Source organism: Gobius niger (genome assembly GCF_951799975.1).
Source record: "Gobius niger genome assembly, chromosome: 3".
Taxonomy (NCBI): Eukaryota; Metazoa; Chordata; class Actinopteri; order Gobiiformes; family Gobiidae; genus Gobius; species Gobius niger.
In genome coordinates, this window is record NC_136854.1 from 1,230,034 (window position 1) to 1,248,143 (window position 18,110).

At 54.4% G+C, this 18,110-nt stretch overlaps 1 protein-coding gene across 1 annotated transcript in view; it reads left to right on the top strand.

Annotated features, from left to right (window-relative positions):
* ndufaf5 (NADH:ubiquinone oxidoreductase complex assembly factor 5) overlaps nucleotides 1-14,322 on the top strand; it is a 29,762-nt gene extending 15,440 nt beyond the window's left edge. The window contains exons 8-12 of the mRNA XM_079554107.1: nucleotides 13,202-13,399; nucleotides 13,533-13,593; nucleotides 13,898-13,981; nucleotides 14,063-14,145; nucleotides 14,204-14,322. Coding sequence (XP_079410233.1) covers nucleotides 13,202-13,399; nucleotides 13,533-13,593; nucleotides 13,898-13,981; nucleotides 14,063-14,145; nucleotides 14,204-14,287 — 510 coding nt within the window. The 3' untranslated portion in view covers nucleotides 14,288-14,322. The remainder of the gene's footprint in view (nucleotides 1-13,201; nucleotides 13,400-13,532; nucleotides 13,594-13,897; nucleotides 13,982-14,062; nucleotides 14,146-14,203) is intronic.
* Nucleotides 14,323-18,110: the final 3,788 nt, after the last annotated feature.

The following is an 18,110-nucleotide window of genomic DNA, read 5'->3' on the forward strand; positions in this document are numbered from 1 at the left end:
AGTGTGGGAGGAGTCTGACGCACGGAGTGTGGGAGGAGTCTGACGTACGGAGTGTGGGAGGAGTCTGACGTACGGAGTGTGGGAGGAGTCTGACGTACGGAGTGTGGGAGGAGCCTGACGCACGGAATGTGGGATTAGCCTGACGTACGGAGTGTGGGAGGAGCCTGACGTACGGAGTGTGGGAGGAGTCTGACGTACGGAATGTGGGAGGAGTCTGACGTACGGAGTGTGGGAGGAGTCTGACGTACGGAGTGTGGGAGGAGTCTGACGTACGGAATGTGGGAGGAGTCTGACGTACGGAGTGTGGGAGGAGTCTGACGTACGGAATGTGGGAGGAGTCTGACGTACGGAGTGTGGGAGGAGTCTGACGCACGGAATGTGGGAGGAGTCTGACGTACGGAATATGGGAGGAGTCTGATGTACGGAGTGTGGGAGGAGTCTGACGTACGGAGTGTGGGAGGAGTCTGACGTACGGAATGTGGGAGGAGTCTGACGTACGGAGTGTGGGAGGAGTCTGACGTACGGAGTGTGGGAGGAGTCTGACGTACGGAGTGTGGGAGGAGTCTGACGTACGGAATGTGGGAGGAGTCTGACGTACGGAGTGTGGGAGGAGTCTGATGTACGGAATGTGGGAGGAGTCTGACGTACGGAGTGTGGGAGGAGTCTGACGTACGGAATGTGGGAGGAGTCTGACGCACGGAATGTGGGAGGAGTCTGACGTACGGAATGTGGGAGGAGTCTGACGCACGGAATGTGGGAGGAGTCTGACGTACGGAATATGGGAGGAGTCTGATGTACGGAGTGTGGGAGGAGTCTGACGTACGGAGTGTGGGAGGAGTCTGACGTACGGAATGTGGGAGGAGTCTGACGCACGGAGTGTGGGAGGAGTCTGACGTACGGAATGTGGGAGGAGTCTGACGTACGGAGTGTGGGAGGAGTCTGACGCACGGAATGTGGGAGGAGTCTGAGGGAGTGTGGGAGGAGTCTGACGTACGGAGTGTGGGAGGAGTTTGACGTACGGAGTGTGGGAGGAGTCTGACGTACGGAGTGTGGGAGGAGTCTGACGTACGGAATGTGGGAGGAGTCTGACGCACGGAATGTGGGAGGAGTCTGACGTACGGAATATGGGAGGAGTCTGATGTACGGAGTGTGGGAGGAGTCTGACGTACGGAGTGTGGGAGGAGTCTGGCGTACGGAGTGTGGGAGGAGTCTGGCGTACGGAGTGTGGGAGGAGTCTGACGTACGGAGTGTGGGAGGAGTCTGGCGTACGGAGTGTGGGAGGAGTCTGACGTACGGAGTGTGGGAGGAGTCTGACGTACGGAATGTGGGATTAGCCTGACGTACGGAGTGTGGGAGGAGCCAGATGTACGGAGTGTGGGAGGAGTCTGACTTACGGAATGTGGGATTAGCCTGACGTACGGAGTGTGGGAGGAGTCTGACGCACGGAGTGTGGGAGGAGTCTGACGTACGGAGTGTGGGAGGAGTCTGACGTACGGAGTGTGGGAGGAGTCTGACGTACGGAATGTGGGATTAGCCTGACGTACGGAGTGTGGGAGGAGCCAGATGTACGGAGTGTGGGAGGAGCCTGACGCACGGAATGTGGGATTAGCCTGACGTACGGAGTGTGGGAGGAGCCAGATGTACGGAGTGTGGGAGGAGTCTGACGTACGGAGTGTGGGAGGAGTCTGACGCACGGAGTGTGGGAGGAGTCTGACGTACGGAGTGTGGGAGGAGTCTGACGTACGGAGTGTGGGAGGAGTCTGACGTACGGAGTGTGGGAGGAGCCTGACGCACGGAATGTGGGATTAGCCTGACGTACGGAGTGTGGGAGGAGCCTGACGTACGGAGTGTGGGAGGAGTCTGACGTACGGAATGTGGGAGGAGTCTGACGTACGGAGTGTGGGAGGAGTCTGACGTACGGAGTGTGGGAGGAGTCTGACGTACGGAATGTGGGAGGAGTCTGACGTACGGAGTGTGGGAGGAGTCTGACGTACGGAATGTGGGAGGAGTCTGACGTACGGAGTGTGGGAGGAGTCTGACGCACGGAATGTGGGAGGAGTCTGACGTACGGAATATGGGAGGAGTCTGATGTACGGAGTGTGGGAGGAGTCTGACGTACGGAGTGTGGGAGGAGTCTGACGTACGGAATGTGGGAGGAGTCTGACGTACGGAGTGTGGGAGGAGTCTGACGTACGGAGTGTGGGAGGAGTCTGACGTACGGAGTGTGGGAGGAGTCTGACGTACGGAATGTGGGAGGAGTCTGACGTACGGAGTGTGGGAGGAGTCTGATGTACGGAATGTGGGAGGAGTCTGACGTACGGAGTGTGGGAGGAGTCTGACGTACGGAGTGTGGGAGGAGTCTGACGTACGGAATGTGGGAGGAGTCTGACGTACGGAATGTGGGAGGAGTCTGACGCACGGAATGTGGGAGGAGTCTGACGTACGGAATATGGGAGGAGTCTGATGTACGGAGTGTGGGAGGAGTCTGACGTACGGAGTGTGGGAGGAGTCTGACGTACGGAATGTGGGAGGAGTCTGACTTACGGAATATGGGAGGAGTCTGATGTACGGAGTGTGGGAGGAGTCTGATGTACGGAGTGTGGGAGGAGTCTGACGTACGGAATGTGGGAGGAGTCTGACTTACGGAATATGGGAGGAGTCTGACGTACGGAATGTGGGAGGAGTCTGACGCACGGAATGTGGGAGGAGTCTGACGTACGGAATGTGGGAGGAGTCTGACGCACGGAATGTGGGAGGAGTCTGACGTACGGAATATGGGAGGAGTCTGATGTACGGAGTGTGGGAGGAGTCTGACGTACGGAGTGTGGGAGGAGTCTGACGTACGGAATGTGGGAGGAGTCTGACGCACGGAGTGTGGGAGGAGTCTGACGTACGGAATGTGGGAGGAGTCTGACGTACGGAGTGTGGGAGGAGTCTGACGCACGGAATGTGGGAGGAGTCTGAGGGAGTGTGGGAGGAGTCTGACGTACGGAGTGTGGGAGGAGTTTGACGTACGGAGTGTGGGAGGAGTCTGACGTACGGAGTGTGGGAGGAGTCTGACGTACGGAATGTGGGAGGAGTCTGACGCACGGAATGTGGGAGGAGTCTGACGTACGGAATATGGGAGGAGTCTGATGTACGGAGTGTGGGAGGAGTCTGACGTACGGAATGTGGGAGGAGTCTGATGTACGGAGTGTGGGAGGAGTCTGACGTACGGAATGTGGGAGGAGTCTGACGTACGGAGTGTGGGAGGAGTCTGACGCACGGAATGTGGGAGGAGTCTGAGGGAGTGTGGGAGGAGTCTGACGTACGGAGTGTGGGAGGAGTTTGACGTACGGAGTGTGGGAGGAGTCTGACGTACGGAGTGTGGGAGGAGTTTGACGTACGGAGTGTGGGAGGAGCCTGACGTACGGAGTGTGGGAGGAGTTTGACGTACGGAGTGTGGGAGGAGTCTGACGCACGGAATGTGGGAGGAGTCTGACGTACGGAATGTGGGAGGAGCCTGACGTACGGAGTGTGGGAGGAGCCTGACGTACGGAGTGTGGGAGGAGTCTGACGGAGTGTGGGAGGAGTCTGACGTACGGAGTGTGGGAGGAGTCTGACTTACGGAGTGTGGGAGGAGTCTGACGTACGGAGTGTGGGAGGAGTCTGACGTACGGAGTGTGGGAGGAGTCTGACGGAGTGTGGGAGGAGTCTGAGGTACGGAGTGTGGGAGGAGTCTGACGTACGGAGTGTGGGAGGAGTCTGACGTACGGAATGTGGGAGGAGTCTGACTTACGGAATGTGGGAGGAGTCTGACGTACGGAATGTGGGAGGAGTCTGACGTACGGAATGTGGGAGGAGTCTGACTTACGGAATGTGGGAGGAGTCTGACGTACGGAGTGTGGGAGGAGTCTGACGTACGGAATGTGGGAGGAGTCTGACTTACGGAGTGTGGGAGGAGTCTGACGTACGGAGTGTGGGAGGAGTCTGACGTACGGAGTGTGGGAGGAGTCTGACGTACGGATCGTGGGAGGAGTCTGACGTACGGAGTGTGGGAGGAGTCTGACGTACGGAGTGTGGGAGGAGTCTGACGTACGGAGTGTGGGATTAGCCTGACGTACGGAGTGTGGGAGGAGTCTGACGGAGTGTGGGAGGAGTCTGGCGTACGGAGTGTGGGAGGAGCCTGACGTACGGAGTGTGGGAGGAGCCTGACGTACGGAGTGTGGGAGGAGCCTGACGTACGGAGTGTGGGAGGAGTCTGACCTACAGAGTGTGGGAGGAGTCTGACGTACGGAGTGTGGGAGGAGTTTGACGTACGGAGTGTGGGAGGAGTCTGACGGAGTGTGGGAGGAGTCTGACGTACGGAGTGTGGGAGGAGTCTGACCTACAGAGTGTGGGAGGAGCCTGACGTACGGAGTGTGGGAGGAGTTTGACGTACGGAGTGTGGGAGGAGTCTGAGGTACGGAGTGTGGGAGGAGTTTGACGTACGGAGTGTGGGAGGAGTCTGAGGTACGGAGTGTGGGAGGAGTCTGACTTACGGAGTGTGGGAGGAGTCTGACGTACGGAGTGTGGGAGGAGTCTGACGTACGGAGTGTGGGAGGAGTCTGACGTACGGAATGTGGGAGGAGTCTGACGTACGGAGTGTGGGAGGAGTCTGACGTACGGAGTGTGGGAGGAGTCTGACGTACGGAGTGTGGGAGGAGTCTGACGTACGGAGTGTGGGAGGAGTCTGACGGAGTGTGGGAGGAGTCTGACGTACGGAGTGTGGGAGGAGTCTGACGTACGGAGTGTGGGAGGAGTCTGACGTACGGAATGTGGGAGGAGTCTGACGTACGGAATGTGGGAGGAGTCTGACGTACGGAGTGTGGGAGGAGCCTGACGTACGGAGTGTGGGAGGAGTCTGACGTACGGAGTGTGGGAGGAGCCTGACGTACGGAGTGTGGGAGGAGTCTGTAGTACGGAGTGTGGGAGGAGTCTGACGTACGGAATGTGGGAGGAGTCTGACGTACGGAGTGTGGGAGGAGTCTGACGTACGGAATGTGGGAGGAGTCTGACAGTGTGGGAGGAGTCTGACGTACGGAGTGTGGGAGGAGTCTGACAGTGTGGGAGGAGTCTGACGTACGGAGTGTGGGAGGAGTCTGACAGTGTGGGAGGAGTCTGACGTACGGAGTGTGGGAGGAGTCTGAGGGAGTGTGGGAGGAGTCTGACTTACGGAGTGTGGGATGAGTCTGACAGACGGAATGTGGGAGGAGCCTGACGTATGGAATGTGGGAGGAGTCTGACGTACGGAGTGTGGGAGGAGTCTGACGTACGGAGTGTGGGAGGAGTCTGACGTACGGAGTGTGGGATGAGTCTGACGTACGGAGTGTGGGATGAGTCTGACGTACGGAGTGTGGGAGGAGTCTGACTTACGGAGTGTGGGATGAGTCTGACAGACGGAATGTGGGAGGAGTCTGACGTACGGAGTTTGGGAGGAGTCTGACGTACAGAATGTGGGAGGAGTCTGACTTACGGAGTGTGGGAGGAGTCTGACGTACGGAGTGTGGGAGGAGTCTGACGTACGGAGTGTGGGAGGAGTCTGACGTACAGAATGTGGGAGGAGTCTGACGTACGGAGTGTGGGAGGAGTCTGACGTACGGAGTGTGGGAGGAGTCTGACGTACGGAGTGTGGGATGAGTCTGACAGACGGAATGTGGGAGGAGTCTGACGTACGGAGTGTGGGAGGAGTCTGACGTACGGAGTGTGGGAGGAGTCTGACAGACGGAGTGTGGGAGGAGTCTGACGTACAGAGTGTGGGAGGAGTCTGACGTACGGAGTGTGGGAGGAGTCTGACGTACGGAGTGTGGGATTAGCCTGACGTACGGAGTGTGGGAGGAGTCTGACGTACGGAGTGTGGGAGGAGTCTGACGTACGGAGTGTGGGAGGAGTCTGACGTACGGAGTGTGGGATTAGCCTGACGTACGGAGTGTGGGAGGAGTCTGACGTACGGAATGTGGGATTAGCCTGACGTACGGAGTGTGGGAGGAGTCTGACGGAATGTGGGAGGAGTCTGACGTACGGAGTGTGGGAGGAGCCTGACGTACGGAATGTGGGATTAGCCTGACGTACGGAGTGTGGGAGGAGTCTGACGTACGGAGTGTGGGAGGAGTCTGACGGAATGTGGGAGGAGTCTGACGTACGGAGTGTGGGAGGAGTCTGACGTACGGAGTGTGGGAGGAGCCTGACGCACGGAATGTGGGATTAGCCTGACGTACGGAATGTGGGAGGAGCCTGACGTACGGAGTGTGGGAGGAGCCTGACGTACGGAGTGTGGGAGGAGCCTGACGCACGGAATGTGGGAGGAGTCTGACGCACGGAGTGTGGGAGGAGCCTGACGTACGGTGTGTGGGAGGAGCCTGACGTACGAAGTGTGGGAGGAGTCTGACGTACGGAGTGTGGGAGGAGTCTGACGTACGGAATGTGGGAGGAGTCTGACGCACGGAGTGTGGGAGGAGCCTGACGCACGGAATGTGGGAGGAGTCTGACGTACGGAGTGTGGGAGGAGTCTGACGTACGGAGTGTGGGAGGAGCCTGACGTACGGAATGTGGGATGAGTCTGACGTACGGAATGTGGGAGGAGCCTGACGTACGGAGTGTGGGAGGAGTCTGACGGTGTGGGAGGAGTCTGGCGTACGGAATGTGGGAGGAGTCTGACGTACGGAGTGTGGGAGGAGTCTGACGTACGGAATGTGGGAGGAGTCTGACGTACGGAATGTGGGAGGAGTCTGACTTACGGAATGTGGGAGGAGTCTGACGTACGGAATGTGGGAGGAGTCTGACTTACGGAATGTGGGAGGAGTCTGACGTACGGAATGTGGGAGGAGTCTGACTTACGGAATGTGGGAGGAGTCTGACGTACGGAGTGTGGGAGGAGTCTGACTTACGGAATGTGGGAGGAGTCTGACGTACGGAATGTGGGAGGAGCCTGACGTACAGAGTGTGGGAGGAGCCTGACGTACAGAGTGTGGGAGGAGTCTGACGTACGGAGTGTGGGAGGAGTCTGACGTACAGAGTGTGGGAGGAGTCTGACGTACAGAGTGTGGGAGGAGTCTGACGTACGGAGTGTGGGAGGAGTCTGACGTACGGAATGTGGGAGGAGTCTGACGTACGGAGTGTGGGAGGAGTCTGACGTACGGAGTGTGGGAGGAGTCTGACGTACGGAGTGTGGGAGGAGTCTGACGTACGGAGTGTGGGAGGAGTCTGACGTACGGAGTGTGGGAGGAGTCTGACTTACGGAGTGTGGGAGGAGTCTGACGTACGGAATGTGGGAGGAGTCTGACGTACGGAGTGTGGGAGGAGTCTGACGTACGGAGTGTGGGAGGAGCCTGACGTACGGAGTGTGGGAAGAGTCTGACGTACGGAGTGTGGGAGGAGTCTGACGTACGGAATGTGGGAGGAGTCTGACGTACGGAGTGTGGGAGGAGCCTGACGTACGGAGTGTGGGAGGAGTCTGACGTACGGAGTGTGGGAGGAGCCTGACGTACGGAGTGTGGGAGGAGTCTGACGTACGGAGTGTGGGAGGAGTCTGACGTACGGAATGTGGGAGGAGTCTGACGTACGGAGTGTGGGAGGAGCCTGACGTACGGAGTGTGGGAGGAGCCTGATGTACGGAATGTGGGATTAGCCTGACGTACGGAGTGTGGGAGGAGCCTGACGTACGGAGTGTGGGAGGAGTCTGATTTACGGAATGTGGGATTAGCCTGACGTACGGAGTGTGGGAGGAGTCTGACGTACGGAGTGTGGGAGGAGCCTGACGTACGGAGTGTGGGAGGAGTCTGACGTACGGAGTGTGGGAGGAGCCTGACGTACGGAGTGTGGGAGGAGTCTGACGTACAGAGTGTGGGAGGAGTCTGACGTACGGAATGTGGGAGGAGTCTGACGTACGGAGTGTGGGAGGAGCCTGACGTACGGAGTGTGGGAGGAGCCTGACGTACGGAGTGTGGGAGGAGTCTGACGTACGGAGTGTGGGAGGAGTCTGACGTACGGAGTGTGGGAGGAGTCTGACGTACGGAGTGTGGGATGAGTCTGACGTACGGAGTGTGGGAGGAGTCTGACGTACGGAGTGTGGGAGGAGCCTAACGTACGGAATGTGGGAGGAGTCTGACGTACGGAGTGTGGGAGGAGTCTGACGTACGGAGTGTGGGAGGAGCCTGACGTACGGAGTGTGGGAGGAGTCTGACGTACGGAATGTGGGAGGAGCCTGACGTACGGAGTGTGGGAGGAGTCTGACGTACGGAGTGTGGGAGGAGCCTGACGTACGGAATGTGGGAGGAGCCTGACGTACAGAGTGTGGGAGGAGTCTGACGTACGGAGTGTGGGAGGAGTCTGACGTACGGAATGTGGGAGGAGTCTGACGTACGGAGTGTGGGAGGAGTCTGACGTACGGAGTGTGGGAGGAGTCTGACGTACGGAATGTGGGAGGAGTCTGACGTACGGAATGTGGGAGGAGTCTGACGTACGGAGTGTGGGATTAGCCTGACGTACGGAATGTGGGAGGAGTCTGACGCACGGAATGTGGGAGGAGTCTGACGTACGGAGTGTGGGAGGAGTCTGACGTACGGAGTGTGGGAGGAGTCTGACGTACGGAGTGTGGGAGGAGTCTGACGTACGGAGTGTGGGAGGAGTCTGACGTACGGAATGTGGGAGGAGTCTGACGTACGGAATGTGGGAGGAGTCTGACGTACGGAATGTGGGAGGAGTCTGACGTACGGAGTGTGGGAGGAGCCTCACGTACGGAGTGTGGGAGGAGCCTGACGTACGGAATGTGGGAGGAGTCTGACGTACGGAATGTGGGAGGAGTCTGACGTACGGAATGTGGGAGGAGTCTGACGTACGGAGTGTGGGAGGAGTCTGACGTACGGAGTGTGGGAGGAGTCTGACGTACGGAGTGTGGGAGGAGTCTGACGCACGGAATGTGGGAGGAGTCTGACAGACGGAGTGTGGGAGGAGTCTGACGCACGGAATGTGGGAGGAGTCTGACGTACGGAGTGTGGGAGGAGCCTGACGCACGGAATGTGGGAGGAGTCTGACAGACGGAGTGTGGGAGGAGTCTGACGCACGGAATGTGGGAGGAGTCTGACGCACGGAGTGTGGGAGGAGTCTGACGTACGGAGTGTGGGAGGAGTCTGACGTACGGAATGTGGGAGGAGTCTGACGCACGGAATGTGGGAGGAGTCTGACAGACGGAGTGTGGGAGGAGTCTGACGCACGGAATGTGGGAGGAGTCTGACGTACGGAGTGTGGGAGGAGTCTGACGTACGGAGTGTGGGAGGAGTCTGACGTACGGAGTGTGGGAGGAGTCTGTCGTACGGAATGTGGGAGGAGTCTGACGTACGGAGTGTGGGAGGAGTCTGACGTACGGAGTGTGGGAGGAGTCTGACGTACGGAGTGTGGGAGGAGTCTGACGTACGGAGTGTGGGAGGAGTCTGACAGACGGAGTGTGGGAGGAGCCTGACAGACGGAGTGTGGGAGGAGTCTGACGTACGGAGTGTGGGAGGAGTCTGACGGACGGAGTGTGGGAGGAGTCTGACGTACGGAGTGTGGGAGGAGTCTGACAGACGGAGTGTGGGAGGAGTCTGACGTACGGAGTGTGGGAGGAGTCTGACGTACGGAGTGTGGGAGGAGTCTGACTTACGGAGTGTGGGAGGAGTCTGACGTACGGAGTGTGGGAGGAGTCTGACGTACGGAGTGTGGGAGGAGTCTGACGTATGGAATGTGGGAGGAGTCTGACGCACGGAGTGTGGGAGGAGCCTGACGCACGGAATGTGGGAGGAGTCTGACGTACGGAGTGTGGGAGGAGTCTGACGTACGGAGTGTGGGAGGAGCCTGACGTACGGAATGTGGGAGGAGTCTGACGTACGGAATGTGGGAGGAGCCTGACGTACGGAGTGTGGGAGGAGTCTGACGGTGTGGGAGGAGTCTGGCGTACGGAATGTGGGAGGAGTCTGACGTACGGAGTGTGGGAGGAGTCTGACGTACGGAATGTGGGAGGAGTCTGACGTACGGAATGTGGGAGGAGTCTGACTTACGGAATGTGGGAGGAGTCTGACGTACGGAATGTGGGAGGAGTCTGACTTACGGAATGTGGGAGGAGTCTGACGTACGGAATGTGGGAGGAGTCTGACTTACGGAATGTGGGAGGAGTCTGACGTACGGAGTGTGGGAGGAGTCTGACTTACGGAATGTGGGAGGAGTCTGACGTACGGAGTGTGGGAGGAGTCTGACGCACGGAGTGTGGGAGGAGTCTGACGTACGGAGTGTGGGAGGAGTCTGACGTACGGAATGTGGGAGGAGTCTGACGTACGGAATGTGGGAGGAGTCTGACGTACGGAGTGTGGGAGGAGTCTGACGCACGGAGTGTGGGAGGAGTCTGACGTACGGAATGTGGGAGGAGTCTGACTTACGGAATGTGGGAGGAGTCTGACGCACGGAGTGTGGGAGGAGTCTGACGTACGGAGTGTGGGAGGAGTCTGACGTACGGAGTGTGGGAGGAGTCTGACGCACGGAGTGTGGGAGGAGTCTGACGTACGGAGTGTGGGAGGAGTCTGACGCACGGAGTGTGGGAGGAGTCTGACGTACGGAATGTGGGAGGAGTCTGACGCACGGAGTGTGGGAGGAGTCTGACGTACGGAGTGTGGGAGGAGTCTGACGTACGGAGTGTGGGAGGAGTCTGACTTACGGAGTGTGGGAGGAGTCTGACGTACGGAATGTGGGAGGAGTCTGACGTACGGAGTGTGGGAGGAGTCTGACGTACGGAATGTGGGAGGAGTCTGACGTACGGAGTGTGGGAGGAGTCTGATTTACGGAGTGTGGGAGGAGTCTGACTTACGGAGTGTGGGAGGAGTCTGACGTACGGAGTGTGGGAGGAGTCTGACGTACGGAATGTGGGAGGAGTCTGACTTACGGAGTGTGGGAGGAGCCTGACGTACGGAGTGTGGGAAGAGTCTGACGTACGGAGTGTGGGAGGAGTCTGACGTACGGAATGTGGGAGGAGTCTGACGTACGGAGTGTGGGAGGAGTCTGATTTACGGAGTGTGGGAGGAGTCTGACTTACGGAGTGTGGGAGGAGTCTGACGTACGGAGTGTGGGAGGAGTCTGGCGTACGGAGTGTGGGAGGAGTCTGACGTACGGAGTGTGGGAAGAGTCTGACGTACGGAGTGTGGGAGGAGTCTGACGTACGGAGTGTGGGAGGAGTCTGACTTACGGAGTGTGGGAGGAGTCTGACGTACGGAATGTGGGAGGAGTCTGACGTACGGAGTGTGGGAGGAGTCTGACGTACGGAGTGTGGGAGGAGCCTGACGTACGGAGTGTGGGAAGAGTCTGACGTACGGAGTGTGGGAGGAGTCTGACGTACGGAATGTGGGAGGAGTCTGACGTACGGAGTGTGGGAGGAGCCTGACGTACGGAGTGTGGGAGGAGCCTGACGTACGGAGTGTGGGAGGAGTCTGACGTACGGAGTGTGGGAGGAGTCTGACGTACGGAGTGTGGGAGGAGTCTGATTTACGGAATGTGGGAGGAGTCTGACGTACGGAGTGTGGGAGGAGTCTGACGTACGGAGTGTGGGAGGAGCCTGACGTACGGAATGTGGGAGGAGCCTGACGTACGGAGTGTGGGAGGAGCCTGACGTACGGAGTGTGGGAGGAGTCTGACGTACGGAGTGTGGGAGGAGTCTGACGTACGGAATGTGGGAGGAGTCTGACGTACGGAGTGTGGGATGAGCCTGACGTACGGAGTGTGGGAGGAGTCTGACTTACGGAATGTGGGAGGAGCCTGACGTACGGAATGTGGGAGGAGTCTGACGTACGGAGTGTGGGAGGAGTCTGACGTACGGAGTGTGGGAGGAGTCTGACGTACGGAGTGTGGGAGGAGTCTGACGTACGGAATGTGGGAGGAGTCTGACGTACGGAATGTGGGAGGAGTCTGACGTACGGAGTGTGGGAGGAGTCTGACGTACGGAGTGTGGGAGGAGTCTGACGTACGGAATGTGGGAGGAGTCTGACGTACGGAGTGTGGGAGGAGTCTGACTTACGGAATGTGGGAGGAGTCTGACGTACGGAGTGTGGGAGGAGTCTGACTTACGGAATGTGGGAGGAGTCTGACGTACGGAGTGTGGGAGGAGTCTGACGTACGGAGTGTGGGAGGAGTCTGTCGTACGGAGTGTGGGAGGAGTCTGTCGTACGGATTGTGGGAGGAGTCTGTCGTACGGAGTGTGGGAGGAGTCTGACGTACGGAATGTGGGATTAGCCTGACGTACGGAATGTGGGATTAGCCTGACGTACGGAATGTGGGAGGAGTCTGACGTACGGAATGTGGGAGGAGTCTGACGTACGGAGTGTGGGAGGAGTCTGAGGTACGGAGTGTGGGAGGAGTCTGACTTACGGAATGTGGGAGGAGTCTGACGTACGGAGTGTGGGAGGAGTCTGACGTACGGAATGTGGGAGGAGTCTGACGTACGGAATGTGGGAGGAGTCTGACGTACGGAATGTGGGAGGAGTCTGACGTACGGAATGTGGGAGGAGTCTGACGTAAGGAATGTGGGAGGAGTCTGACGTACGGAGTGTGGGAGGAGTCTGACGTACGGAATGTGGGAGGAGTCTGACGTACGGAGTGTGGGAGGAGTCTGACAGTGTGGGAGGAGTCTGACAGTGTGGGAGGAGTCTGACAGTGTGGGAGGAGTCTGACGTACGGAATGTGGGAGGAGTCTGACGTACGGAATGTGGGAGGAGTCTGACGTACGGAATGTGGGAGGAGTCTGACTTACGGAGTGTGGGAGGAGTCTGACGTACGGAGTGTGGGAGGAGTCTGACGTACGGAATGTGGGAGGAGTCTGACGTACGGAGTGTGGGAGGAGTCTGACGTACGGAATGTGGGAGGAGTCTGACGTACGGAGTGTGGGAGGAGTCTGACGTACGGAGTGTGGGAGGAGTCTGACGTACGGAGTGTGGGAGGAGTCTGACAGTGTGGGAGGAGTCTGACAGTGTGGGAGGAGTCTGACAGTGTGGGAGGAGTCTGACGTACGGAATGTGGGAGGAGTCTGACGTACGGAATGTGGGAGGAGTCTGACAGTGTGGGAGGAGTCTGACGTACGGAGTGTGGGAGGAGTCTGACAGTGTGGGAGGAGTCTGACAGTGTGGGAGGAGTCTGACAGTGTGGGAGGAGTCTGACTTCCCCTCTTCCTCAGGTGTGGCGAGTGCTGAAGCCGGACGGCGCCTTCATCGCGGCGCTCCCTGGTGGAGACTCCCTGTTCGAGCTGCGCTGTTCGCTTCAGTTGGCTCAGACGGAGCGAGAGGGCGGGTTCTCCCCCCACGTGTCCCCCCTCACCGCCGTCACCGACCTGGGCAACCTGCTGGGCCGGGCCGGCTTCAGCCTGCTCACCGTGGTACGGCCCGGGACTCAGGGGTTTACGGATACATGACCAGGGTGGGCTGCAGAGGCTTTAACCTGACCAGTGTGGGGAGTTTCTATCTAAAATATGACCAGTGTGGGCAGAGTCTGATGACTGTTTGTTGCAGGACACAGATGAGCTGCAGGTGTTTTATCCTGGGATCATGGAGCTCATGACCGACTTACAAGGTACAAACACACACTGTCTGTGGACCTGGTTCAGACCTGGTTTAGACCTGGTTCAGACCTGGTTTAGACCTGGTTTAGGCCTGGTTTAGACCTGGTTCAGACCTGGTTCAGACCTGGTTTAGACCTGGTTTAGACCTGGTTTAGACCTGGTTTAGGCCTGGTTTAGGCCTGGTTTAGACCTGGTTCAGACCTGGTTTAGACCTGGTTTAGACCTGGTTTAGGCCTGGTTTAGGCCTGGTTTAGACCTGGTTTAGGCCTGGTTTAGACCTGGTTTAGGCCTGGTTTAGACCTGCTTGTGTTTCAGCGATGGGGGAGAGTAACTGCGCCTGGAACAGACGATCTCTGCTGAATCGAGACACAATCCTCGCTGCTGCCGCTGTCTACAAAGGTACCACCGGCTCCTGACCTGGTTCAGACCTGGTTTAGACCTGGTTTAGACTCTTTGTTCAGACTCTGTGTTCTGTTTCAGAGATGTACGGAAACCCGGATGGGTCAGTCCCGGCCACCTTTGACATCCTGTACATGATCGGCTGGAAACCGCACGGCTCTCAGGTACAAACAGGATCATGTTCACAGATCACAGACGTCACAGATGAACTTCTGTCCTCAGGCCAAACCAGCCAAACGCGGGTCTGCAGACGTGTCTTTCGGAGATTTATCCAAGATCAGCCCCAAACCCTCTGAGACCAGCTAAGACCAGGACTGGACCTGGACCGGACTCAAACCCTCTGAGACCAGCTAAGACCAGGACTGGACCTGGACCGGACTCAAACCCTCTGAGACCAGCTGAAACCAGGACTGGACCTGGACCGGACTCAAACCCTCTGAGACCAGATAAAGCCAGGACTGGACCTGGACCGGACTCAAACCCTCTGAGACCAGATAAAACCAGGACTGGACCTGGACCGGACACTTCATCCATCCATCCTCTTCCACTTGTCCGTTGCCGGGTTGTGGCGCCTCATGGTTCTAACCGGGCCTGTTGGTCTCTCATAATATATATTATATAATATAATATAACATAAGGGTCTCTCTATAAACCTGTGTCTGTGTGAAATATTAAAATGCTTTTTTATTTAAATAAATGACTGAAGAAGTTTGGATTTGTCATTTTTATTTGAAAGCTGCACTAAGTAACTTGTTTATGTAGTTGCGTATGTCCTGTTGCGCTAAAAGCACTTCTCTGTCTGTAAATCTGCTCCGGAATCAACTTTTGAATCAAGAACTCAAGTAAAACATGTGTGGCCTTGTGGAAACATCATCTTATTCCAACAAACTCTTCAGCATCAGCCCCACTCGGCTGCATTTACCTCTTAACTCCCACCTGAACATGTCTTCTCCTGTTCTCCAAACTCTCCAGATCTAAAAGCTTCTTCAAAATGGCAACAAAAAGCGAGAAGAAAATGAGGATGTAAACTGACCAAAAAGACAAAAATCCAGCAAAAAAGTGAAAAAAATCCAGCAAAAAAGTGAAAAAAATCCAGCAAAAAAGACAAAAATCCAGCAAAAAAAAAGATAAAAATCCAGCAAAAAAAAGACAAAAATCAGCAAAAAATGTGACAAAAATCAGCAAAAAATGTGACAAAAATGCGTCAAAAAAGTAACAAAAAAAAGTAACAAAAGTGCCATTAAAAAAGTGACAAAAACACAAAAGGGAAATAAAAAGTGACGGCAAAGAAGAGAGAATGCATCTGTTTTTGGCGGGAGGTCAGAGGTTAATAAATCCTTTCTCCCTCTGAGGGTAATACAGGTGTTAATGGGATGAGTGGGGGGTCTTTCATCTGGTGTCTCTGGCCAGAAAACCACAATTGTAACTTCCCTGCCTCCAGGTCGGAGTCACCAATACACACTAATGTCCTGGTTCAGTTCTTTTCTAAACGTCTTATTTCCTCCTCAGTAATATTTAACTGTGTCTTTATGACGACTGTAAAACGTGGACTTGGGTCGGATCAGGCGGATCAGGCGGATCAGGGACATAAACGTTTATGTTCCTGTGTTTCTCTGACTCGATAAAGCTTTTAATGTTCAGCTTCATCCAGATCAAGTCACGTCGTCTGCGGAGACTCGGAGCCGACAGATTGTTCTGAGAAAACTCCCAAACATCAGGTGAGACAAAGTGTTTCTGTTCTACATGTTTTTAGCTTTAACTCTGGGCTGTAGTCGGTGTTTTTGTGTCTTTGTGTCTTTGTGTCTTTGTGTCTTTGTGTTTATGTTGTGTTTCTTTAATGTGTTGATGCTTCATGTGCTGCTGTGGGCGATGGAGGATCAGAGGTTCTTTGGGATAACGTGTTTTTGATAAGTTGATGTTTTTATGAAAATCAAAGTGAGTAAACTGTGAGATCACGTGAGTTCAGAGCCGGCTCAGTCCAGGTCAATCATTCACTTGTGTCCAGATAATGTTAGAAACTCATGTCTGTGCTGGTGGTGGAGAAGCATTACAGCAGAACTGAAGTGTTTAACCTCTTAACCCCCACCTGAACCAAGCACATGTTCTCCAGTTTGGCTTTACCCAAATCTAAAAGCTTCACGAAAAGGCTAGCGACAAAAACGAGGATGAAAACATGAAAAAAGTGATGAAAATATAACAGAAAAATTACCAAAATGTGATTAAAAAAATGGACAAAAAAGTGCTTAAAAAGTGACTGTTTAAATGTGTTTTGTAGCTTTAAAGTGAAGTGTTGCTCTGACCTATAGACTGTAACCTCCAGTCAAGAAGTTTTTAGATTTGGGTAAAGCCGACCTGGAGAAAATGCACTCGGTTCAGGTGGGGGGCAAAGGTTTAAAGGCTGAGATCATCTTTGTACGGAGCCCTGGAAATAACATCAGACAAAAAAAATTTGAGGGATGAAAAAAAAAAAAATGTTTGGGAAGAAATATAAAAACGTAAAAAAATAATAATAAATTGCACCACAAGTTAATGAGAGGGAACGAGATAAAATCTAAAAAATAGCCCCCCCCCCAACAAATGATCACGGGGGAACGTGATAATTATCTCAGGGGATCTTTTTTTATTTTCTTTTTTTTCAAAAGGTGGAGCAAAACAATATGTTAACAGTAAGACATGTCCAGACATAATCCACTTTTCTTTTCTTTTATTCACAAAAGAAAATAAAGAGTATATATATGTGTGTGTATATATGTGTATATATATATATACACATTAAAAAAACGCCTATGCAGAAGGGGGATAAAATAAAATAAAAAAAATGATAATAAAATTTAAAAAAAAATTCTACATTCTAACCTCAACAAAATCTGGTCGTAAGGGCTGAATATATCTAACCCATTTGCTCCATAATTTGACAAAAGTACCTTTTTTAAATGAATAGGCCACCGTTTTTACATACTGAGATATGCTCTTACCTAACCTTAGTCGAGTTAATATATCCCCGTCTGGTCTTTGTCCGTGCGCTCACACATACGCAGCCTCTCCCAAATGTCACATAGCTCCGAAAAAGCTCACGATAGAAGCTACCAAGCTCTTCCACGTGTTCCCTATTTAAATAAAGTTACATGAAGTGTTTTCATGCGAAGTATATTTACCCAGAAATGTAGCATGTGGATTTTATAAGCAAATAAAAAGGGGGACTATATTGTGAGGCGTAATGATACGAGGAGTAAAACGTCCGCGCAGTAACTCCTAAAGACTTCCCCCGCTCACTTCCGTCAATAGAAGCCTAACCCTGTCACTTTTTGTCACATTTTTGTTGAGTTTTTGTCACATTTTTGTCACATTTTTGTTGAGTTTTTGTCACATTTTTGTCACATTTTTGTTGAGTTTTTGTCACTTTTTGTCACATTTTTGTCACATTTTTGTTGTGTTTTTGTGGATTTCTTGTTGGTTTTTCACAGCTTTTTATCGTTGCTTTTTTGTCACGTTTTTTGCTGCTTTTCCGGCACGTTTTTGTTCCGTTTTCATCCTCGTCGCTATTTTGATGCTTTTCTTTGAAGCTTTTAGATTTAGGTAAAGCTCGGTTAAGGCGGGGGATGAGAGGAGAACATGGAGAGGCCGGACTGACCCTAGAGCCGGTGCCCCCCCCCCCTGTGCTCTTCCAGAATGGACATATGGCCAGTCCGCCCCTGCCTCTGGGCTAACCTGGCGTTCCGTTAGCCTCCAGATTAGCCCTGATACTCCTCATTTCGACATTCTGCCTCTTCCACTCGATCGTTTACCCTCTTTAGCTCGTGTTTGATGTCTGAGTATTGGTCATTGTTATCTTTTCTTTTAGAAGCAGCGTGGGCTCAGGTGAATTCACGCCCTTTGCGGCTAAAGTTAGCACAGATGTGTGGGGAGCTCGCAACTCAGGCTCTCATTCTCTTGCGAGCGGAGCCGGAACTAGGGGATTTTTTAATATTTCTTCCCCTCAAATGAGTTTTTGTCTGATGTCACTTCCAGGGCTCCGTATATTTGAACTTTTGAACTAATGGGCTGTTACGACCCGGCTCAGCCAAGGTGAAGGGGAAGTAACAAAACCAAGATGTGAAATGGTAAAACTAATGGTATATTTAAAAAGGAA